Genomic DNA, 9,524 nt, shown 5'->3' with positions numbered 1-9,524 from the left:
GTCAAAGTGATGACTCACGCGATTTAGTAACTAAGGGGTAGTGTTGAGTAAATGTTTAGTAATCACAGCTCACGTTTAAGTCATTGTCAAAGGAAAAATCCACAGCCTGTATTGACAAATTAAGTCAGGGAATGCATTGTGTAAGTGTAGGTCTCCTGTTCTCTGCAGTTTAGCATTTTTTGTGTCCCTCCTGGTGTTTTGCTGACTGCGTGAGGTGTTTTAAAGTTCTGCATTCTTATGTCAAATGTTGCCAAAGTTTTGCCAAAACCGTTAAAAGCTTTAAGCCTTTTATTTCATAACTTCAGTTTGGGTTCATTTATATCACATATATTTTTATTCATGTTTTTTTATACACGTTTCTGTTTTATTCTTTTATGAATGTTTGCAAAAGCAGGTGCATCTGCAAGGAAGTACCACCACCATGCAGATACATTCCTGCAATGTGTTTTGAGGGTCCAGCCTATAGCGGGGTTTATCATTCTTTCTAAAGTAAAGGACCCACAGTTTGAGTGTCGCAGATTGTGGTGTGTGAGCGTGACCATGACGGTCGGCGGGTCTTTATTTGGACTTTGCTTGTGGTGACGTGTGGTGACATGCTGCTAGGGCTGACTTGAGGTATGCAGTCGCTCACACAGGTCTTCCTGGAATCTCTGCTGTGGGTGGGAAACTTGTCAGATGACCATGTGACTGATTTGGTGTTTCTCACGACATTCAGGCTCCGTATTTGGGTCCCAATGTAATTAGTCAGGCGTCCTTTACTGTCACTGATGCAATGAGTTGATATGGGTTCCCACCTTCTCTTCTCGGATGTTAACTCACAGTTACCACTCAACCATGGACAGCCTGAATCATCGTGGTCCTTTGCATTGTAGAGGCGAGTGTGAAATGAGTGTACTTGCATCCACATGATGATTATCACCTATGCACGAAAAGCCTCACATCAAACTGTGAAACTGAGGGTTCTGGGTCTTCAAATGAGGAATCAAATCACAGACAAGTATGAAGAAATGCATCATAACCTCCCTGTAGTAGCATATTTCACATCTTGCCTCATTGATATTTACAACTTGAGAAAATCACTTCAGGCACGGTGCACGTCAGCAGAGGACAGATAACAGCTGTGGTCCTCTATGAGCCCCAGGGAATAATTACAGCTGATTGTTTTCTCCGGCCTCCTGGCAGCTCTGGATAGTAACAAGGACAGGCTCTTATCTACCAACACAGGCTGGCATCCAGCTATTCAACAGGCCACTTCCTCACAATTCCCCATGCTTCACTTGTCTACAGCTGAGCAGAAAAAATGTTCTATCCCCAATTGTGATGTGCACTGAAATGGGATCACCTTAGGAGATAAATGAGAGCTTAAAGGAATAGTTTGGCATTTTGGGAAGATTGACAACGATCTGATATGGTGAACATGACCCTAACACCATGGAGCTGAGTATAAAGACTGTAAAAAGGGGGAAACAACACATCGAACACAAGGTGAATTTCAGAGGCAGTGCGATTGCATACAATCCCACTGGTAAGCAATTACATGCAAATTTAGCTGGTTACATTGTAAACTAAAGTAAAAACATGTCCACATGAGTTCAAAATGACGGCTTTATGAATGTGCTCCGTCCATGTACAGGCATAAGGGGAAGGTGGAGTGAGACAGGAGGGAAAAACAGAGAGAACCAGGATTTTTGGTGAGATCTGAGAACAGTCAGAAGCTGAGCTGAACACTTCTAGCTCGCTTAAAGCTAACAATTAGTGCATTGGATGTTTGGGGTGAGGCAACATGAAATCATGTGGTCAAAATTTGCCTAGAGTGTATGTAATCCCCACAGTCTTGTCATCTTCACCTGGCCAAGAAATAGTTCGGCATGGAACCCCTGTAATATCAAAACCTGTCTTTTTTTTACATATCAGTTTTTAGGGAGCTTTAGAGGTGGTGATGGTGGGATTACTTTTGGACGGAGCCAGGCTAGTCGAGGCTGCCTGCTTGCAGTCTTAATGCTAAGCTAAACTAACCTGCCGGCCGTTGGACCGTATATATCCTGCAGACATAGAGTGGTGCCATCTTTCTCATCTGGCTCCTGGCAAGAAAGCATTTAAATTAAAGCATGTGAGTCTGTATTGAAATTTTACATAACAGGTGATGGCTGTCTTTTTGATGTGGATATTTAGCTGTTTGAATACTGGCCTGCAAAAAAAAAAAGGAAAAAAAGAAACTAGAACACAGACGCACATCCAGCCATCAATAATGCAGGAGTTGGCATTTGGTTTGTTTTGCAGTCCTGCCATCAGTGAAGCATCACTGCTCTTCCTGCAGCTAAAGAAACAGTGGTGGTTTGCCAGAAGAGGGGATGAATACTGGCTAGTAAAGCCATATGACTCTGACATAGGAGGGGAAGATGAGGACATGAGCAGTCTGAGATCAGCTGGGGGGAAACAAATCAGGGAATGTATCGGATCCTGTATTGCTCTGAGGTTGCTCTAAATGACAAACTTTCTGTGTCATTGGGTAGCAGACTTGTATTCCTTCACTCGTCTATAGAGAAATGAATATTAAAAGAGAGCATTTCCACAATTGTCAGGGTAGATAGTGAAGTCATTCAAGCGGAAACACTACAACCGGCTATATCTGCTCAAAAGGGCTGCCTCTGACGTGGATGGAGACTCCATGGAGATCCCAATCAGGAGAGGGAGAGACGTAGGGACAGAGCACGTAGAACAACCTTTATCATCTCTCTTTTGCTCTTTCAGCCGCTGATTGCTAAAGAGGAGGTCTGGGTCCGGTAAGGGGGAGGGTTTATGGGGAGAGGAGGAGGAGAGAGGAACAAAAAGAAGACAGCCAAGCAGAGAGGCAGAGAGGCAGAGAGAAGAGGACCAGTGAGACAGCAGATGATCTGGGGCATTTAAAGATGGATTTAAGTTTGCTTCAAGCTCTGGAGAGAGAACGAGTCTTGGAGGTTCTTCAGAGAGACAAACGGCTGCGTACCACAGACGAGGAAAGAATAAGGTGAGTCATGTTTTGACCACTTTCACAGATACTTCAGAGAAATACTTTCTTACTTATGCTGAAAACAGGTGTCCTGCCTTCTTTCAGTTATCATTATAAGACCAGCATCAAACAATATTTGATTTTGGCTCCTACTGTGTATGTTTTATAACCATGACATCATATTAGAAAGAATTGTCACCATGTTTAACCCTTTGATACTGACAGAAAATACATAGCTTTATGTAACTAAGTGGCAGTGAAACCTGATCGTGATTCCTTCCATCTTCATCTCAGGAGGATGAAATATGAGCTTCAAGAGCTTCGGAGGAGAGGTGCAAAGAGTTTTGCCCGGCAGTATGGCGAGCGGACCTGTGCCCGCTGCCAGAGGCCGCTGGGAAAGTTCTGGAACTCAGGTGCAGTCTGCCATGGCTGCAGCCACCGGATCTGCAGCAGGTGCCGTGTGGGGGGGGCGGACTGGAAGTGCACGGTCTGCCACGCCTACAGGTCCAGTAAACTACTTAATGCAAAAAGAACTGAAATATTTGACTCAAAACACAGCACAACATGACTGTGTGTGTGTGTCTGACTTTCTTTAAAGCAAATGAGAATGTAAAAGGAGTCGTCCCTAATGATGAGCGCACAGATAATTATCACCATTGTTCAGCTGGCCCACAACATTACTGTTCTGGTTCTCTCTCACCGCTCTCATGGGGTCATTTTCAGCCACAGCAGGCAGCTGGTTTCAGCCAAACAACTCTGAGAACAAACTGTACACTATCTGCTTAGCACCAAACAGCAGACAGATACAGCTAGTGACAAGATAGTGGAGCATTTAGCAGCTAAAGAGGCAGATATTTCCTTCTGAAGTTGGTGGAGACCAAAAACAGAGCAAAAAGAGAGTGAGAATAATGGACTCACTTTCATCAGACTCGGCTCGAAATTAATGAAAACTAACTTTGCTTACGAGTAAATAAGCAACTGTTTGCTAACAGGTTTGCCATTTCAAAAGCAACAGTCTGTGCTTAAAATATGATAATATCAACTTAGAAGGTTCACAACTTATTTCTGCTGCCCCCAAGTGGCCAAAACGCTGTTATGACGGAATATAACCTTTCTAAAGTAGGGCTTGAAATATCTATAACAATAAAACTCAAGCTAAATTAAAATGAGGCATCACGGATAGCATACCCTAAAAATAAAAATGTAACTAGAACAGCTGCACTTGCTCTTTCTTCTGTTTTGTTGTGACTGATAAAATAAATAAATTACCTAATTATGTTCTTGTTCCTCACAGGGAGGTGAAGATCAGATCTGGGGAGTGGTTCTTAGAGAAGAGGGCACAGAAATTTCCGGTCACTACAGGTTTGTTTACCATACTCAGATTACATGTATTATCGATACTCGCTTGATATCATCCAGCTTAATTACATTGATTAATGATGCTTTATGTGGAGTCTAGACGTTAATGGCTTACAGTGTGGTAAAGTATTCTTTAGTTTTTAATCTTTACATAATTGTCACATAGGAGAGTGTATAATGACTTTTAAATATATCATATTATTGTCATACTGTGAACTCCATCCATCTCTTTGACAGTGTGTAAACATTTGGCTCTCACACTTGTATGTCATTCATAATACGTATGTTCCTTACAGACAAGTATGAGACCGTTGGGGAGAAATTATTAAAGACCTACAATATGCTGAGGTACGAGGAATCTCAACATGCTTACTTTGAATGTTTGTAGCCACTTCAGTGCATTATATGAGACACTTGCGCATTAAACGCAAAGTGAAGTAAGTGTTTTTTTCCTTATCATTTTCGCAGTCATATATCAGTTGTACCTCCCACTCCTCCACCCTACATGGAGTATCATTTCCTGAGCAGATCTGGGGTAAAATACAATACATTTTCCAGCATTGTTTTACAATAAATGTGTAGAACATATGAACTGAGTGCCAATTAATGAATGTTGTGCTTTGATCTGCAGGATTTGAAACACTCAAAACCCTTCACCAAATCTATGGAAGATCTAGTGATGTCCTTCACCAGTCATATCAAAAGTAAGTTTATGTGTCATTAAACATATTTTCCCTTTCAGTTCAGTGTATGAGGAATTATTTAAATAGCAACACATTTCACATGCATTATGAGTGAGTGATATTATTACGAAGCATCACTTCCTCTGGATGTTATCACGACGTAATCTGAAGAGCTGAATTCAGTAACCACAAAGGAAATGTGATTGAAATAATGTGATGAAACTAAAACCCCTCTTACGTCATCGTCCAAACTGCAGCAAGTTGCACATTATGACGGGCAAGGACAATACCATGTTGCGCGCATCTCAAAAAACCCTTCGATATCACACAGCTTTATGCATTTCTTAGAACTGTGTGCAGGCAGTGGGCTTATCTGCTGAGTAGTAATTTGAGTATTTCTCTGTAACTCAGCATTCACTTATTTATTTTAAGGTTTCTGACGTCTCTTTTCTCAGAGATTTCCACCTCTCAGAACGAGTTGCGAGAAGACCTGCTGAGAGTCGACAGCAGCTGGAGAGAGTCTGGCTTAAGCAGCAGCTCCCACAAGAGCCTGTCTGACACTGACATCAACAAATCTAGAAATGTAAGTTGGCTACAGCGCATCACACACTCAACAGCAGCGAAAGTCATTGAGCTGTGGGTGCACACGGCCTCAGAGGTGCCAATAAGTCTTGTTATGACGTAGCACTACGTTTGTACGATTCATCTGCTGCACACGTGTTTATGCTGAGTTGACTTCTCTGAGAATTTTCTCGATCCATGAGACGTCTGAACAAGGCCTCCCCAGGGGCTTAAAGTAACTGAAGTAACTGACCTTCACTGGTCAATCAATCAATCAGACTTTATTTGTAAAGCACTTTTCATACAAATGTGACACAAAGTGCTTTACACAATAAAACAGTAACTTGCCGCTCCATCTACACATAAAGTGATAAATGACTTTGTAATTGAGGGACTCAGTGGCAAAATCATAGAATAAATGACAGTGTATTAAAAGGAAAGCAACCCATAAAATACATAAAAGGATACACCAAGAAGTAAACCAGACTAATATACATAAATAAGTAGATAAATGATTAAATAATCCTATTAATGGGGATTAACTATCAGTCTGTAAAAGCACAGCAAAGAAATGATCCTCCTTCTTTTTCCAGCTCTTTAATCGTCTCAGTCTTCCAAACCTGTTCAAGAAGACTAAAGACAGTGACCATGAGGGCTCCTCCACCGGGGCAGAGGAGGAAACGTCCTTCGGTTCTGAGTACTCTGGAGGAAAGAGAGTAAGCAGAAGCTGAAAAAAAAATCCCCAAGCTACATCCTGTGACGGCTTAGAGTTCACATATGATTGTAATCATTTCACCCTCCAAGATCAGACTAAAAATCTCCTTTTCTGCATGTTCTGTACTTCAGATTGTGTCTTTCTGCACCTTTAAGCATAAACTGTCTTTTACCTCCTCAGGGCAGTAGCAGCAGCATCAGCACAGACTGCGGCCTCTTCGAGGGCATCAGTGTGACCGGGGAGATGGAGCTGGCTCTGGCCTACAACACCAGCGCCTCCTGTCTGGAGATCACAGTTGGTGGCTGCAGAAATCTCAACTATGGGGACCCCAAGAGGAAGAAGTGTCACCCGTAAGGATGATGAATATACACAGTATGAGGCGATTTTGTTTTTGTGTCTGTCCATCAAACCCTCTTCATCCTGCATGTATTATGTGTAGGTACGTCAAACTGTACATGCTGCCAGACAAGAGCGGCAAAATAAAGACGACAGTTAAGAAAAACACATCTGATCCTGTTTATAATGAAGTTTTGGAGGTAAGAAGAGAACTGTTTTTACTTCTTCTGGTATGACAATCAATTTGGTGGCATGTCACTCTTGATTTGGACAGATTAAATGAGGTTCCTCTTTTGGTTTTTGTCAGTATTACATAGAGCGCCACCTGCTGTTTGGAAAGAGACTGCAGGCTTCTGTGTGGCATTCAGGAACCATGAGGAAGAAGGTGTTTCTCGGTGAGGTCCTTATTCCACTGGATGGCTGGAGGACTGAAGACCAGGCCTCCCAGTGCTTCAACTGGTATCCTCTTTGTCCAAAGGTAAAAGAAAGTTCACACATCCAGCTGTGATGTTAAACAGATGGGGACAAAAACATTAAAGGGTTCTGTTGCATTTGATATTTAAGGAATAGTTGTACATTTTAAGAAGCTTTCTTGTTGAGCGTTTGATGAGAAGATTGATGTTGGAGTCTTGACAGACAACCAACAGAGACTACAGATACCTTCTGATTTAGTCCAGAGCATAACACGTTTGTGTACAGTGTCTGTGTAAAGAGACCAGATATAGTGTGCTAATTACTGAGATTTAGAGTTGCTGGTGGGCAAAAAGCAAATCAAACAACTAGTAATTTACATAAAACATTATGAAATCAGTAATCATATGAACAAATACAGACAGAACACATGTGATAACCACGAAATGGTGAAAAAATCAAGTACATTTTTAAAGATAAGCTCAGGATTATAAAGTTATTTCATCCTCTTCTAGTCACAGTAACAAAGTTCGTTGCAGGTTAGTTTTTATATCAAAATACCCTTTTTGCAAAGTTTGAGTTTATTTTCCTAATCCCCCCCCACTTATTTTTTATTTAACTATTGAGCATTTTATTCACTAATATATAAAACCATTTGTCATCAGATGGTCACGGAGAATCCCGTCATGTGAATCACTCATTCAGACCAAAGCAACAGAAAAGGAAAAAGTAAATTCAAATTCAAAAGTAAAACCCACTGCAATGATATACAAACTACAATAAAGCAGAAAAGCAGGATGATATGATATTTTATTATACTGACTTTAAATAAATATTGGATTACTTCACAACTTCATGGTTGTACGTGTCATAATTTGCATGTATTAATGATGATGAATATTTATTTAATAATCTTGTTTTGACTAATATTGAACATATTAAGTCTCCATGGTCATCAGATGCATCTTTTAAAGGCTGCATTTCCTTACTTCCTTTATTTCTTTTCCTTGTGTTTCTGTGTCAATCAGGCTGAGAGTCCACAGGGAGGCGCTGTGGAGCAGCTCGGAGGAGACCTGCTGTTCACAGTCGAGTCCACCTCCAAAAGCCAGGGTGAGCTCCTGCAGCTCAGCTCCCTCAAACGCCAGCAAGAAAAAGACACACATCAGTCTGTTCGCCACATAATGTAACATTTTGCCCTCACATCAAATCAACATCATTTTCACCTGATCTGTTGGTCGTCCTTACGTTTAAATCAATTCTTGAAAATGGATGATATTGCAGTTAAAAACACTACATAACCTCGGCTGCCATGTGTTAAACTTGCTTTTTTTGTTTATTTATTTTTTTCTCATTAGCTTTGATCCTTAAACCTCAAACCATATGGAGCATTAAATCTTTTAATCCAAAATAAAAACATAAATATCACCAAAAGGTACTTTTTATTGTCTTTTTCGGAGAGCTTGGGCAGGGTTGGGATCCACTAATATCTCATGTAATAATGGGCTTAATGAAACTTGCAATGTGAGTTGCACAAATGTCATTTTATTTATAGAGCCAATGAGAATTCAATTTAGAGTTAGTTACACAGCTTATGATACATGTCAAGTAGTGAATAAAAGAAGTAAACTGTAGATGCTAGTCGTAAATACATGACTCACTTACTACGTAACAGCTTATTTACCTCCCTAATCATAAAAGTAGATTATAATGTATTTTGGGGTGTCGTTATCATGTGGTTTAATGTGCAGATGATAACCAACCATTCAACTGTAGGCGTTCAACACTTTCCAAAACGATAAAATGAGCTCTACAAGTAAAAAGACAGTGAATGAACATTTGGAATGCAACTTTTTAAGATATGAATTGAAAAAACTGTATAAAACTCACCACACTCCAGCAGCCATCAGGAGTTTGTTCTTTTGCTACAGCACTAGAGGTCAGAAGAGCGTCTCTTTCGGACACTTGCACGACAGCCACGCTCCCTCCAGAGGTTAACACTGTGCCACTTAGCAATGATCGACTGACTGTCCTTATCAAAAGTGCCAAACACCTTCCCATTAATGCAAACACTGGTCAGAACACCTGCGTCAGAGTGTAAATACGCCTCATTGTGGCCCTGCGTGTCACTTTTTGTTGCATTTCAGTGTCTGCAGGCCTGTGAGGTGTGTTATGTGTGTTCTGGTGTGTGTTTATGAATGTATTAAAGTGTGCAAAGTGTGTTTAATGGGCATGAGGGTGTGTTTATATAGCTATTTGTGTGTGTGTGTGTGTGTGTGTGTGTGTGTGTTGTGTTTAGGTGTCTGACTCTGGGAGCTCATCCAGGCAGCGCCCATTTCTGAGGGTGAGACTGGGAGCCTCTGGGACGGCTCTCTGATCCTGGATCTGTAGGACCAATGCCCTTCCTGACCCTCTGAGGGTCTCCTTAGAGAGGTTAAAATAGAACATGGTGACAGCTTCCTTTAACACATCC

General features: G+C 41.1%; 1 protein-coding gene across 1 annotated transcript; it reads left to right on the top strand.

Moving 5' to 3' along the window:
- Positions 1-2,829: 2,829 nt before the first annotated feature.
- On the top strand, positions 2,830-8,399 carry sytl3 (synaptotagmin-like 3). The gene is made up of 12 exons (XM_070849699.1): positions 2,830-3,007; positions 3,284-3,493; positions 4,284-4,351; positions 4,645-4,696; positions 4,817-4,883; positions 4,980-5,052; positions 5,487-5,614; positions 6,186-6,308; positions 6,488-6,657; positions 6,747-6,843; positions 6,951-7,121; positions 8,083-8,399. The coding sequence occupies exons 1-12, from the start codon at positions 2,910-2,912 to the stop codon at positions 8,239-8,241; spliced, it is 1,416 nt and encodes a 471-aa protein (XP_070705800.1). The 5' UTR covers positions 2,830-2,909; the 3' UTR covers positions 8,242-8,399.
- Positions 8,400-9,524: the final 1,125 nt, after the last annotated feature.

This window comes from Pempheris klunzingeri, chromosome 18 (assembly GCF_042242105.1).
Source record: "Pempheris klunzingeri isolate RE-2024b chromosome 18, fPemKlu1.hap1, whole genome shotgun sequence".
In the NCBI taxonomy this organism is placed as follows: Eukaryota; Metazoa; Chordata; class Actinopteri; order Acropomatiformes; family Pempheridae; genus Pempheris; species Pempheris klunzingeri.
Note: the sequence above shows the minus strand (reverse complement) of the source record. Positions and strands in the feature narration are given on the sequence as shown.

What these genes read in the sequence shown, in the direction of transcription:
- sytl3 (XM_070849699.1), top strand. Translation starts at nt 2,910, where the DNA reads ATGGATTTAAGTTTGCTTCAAGCTCTGGAGAGAGAACGAGTCTTGGAG. An exon ending in ACGGTCTGCCACGCCTACAG is followed by an intron (nt 3,494 to 4,283) that starts GTCCAGTAAACT and finishes TGTTCCTCACAG; the next exon opens with GGAGGTGAAGATCAGATCTG. An exon ending in ACATCAACAAATCTAGAAAT is followed by an intron (nt 5,615 to 6,185) that starts GTAAGTTGGCTA and finishes TTCTTTTTCCAG; the next exon opens with CTCTTTAATCGTCTCAGTCT.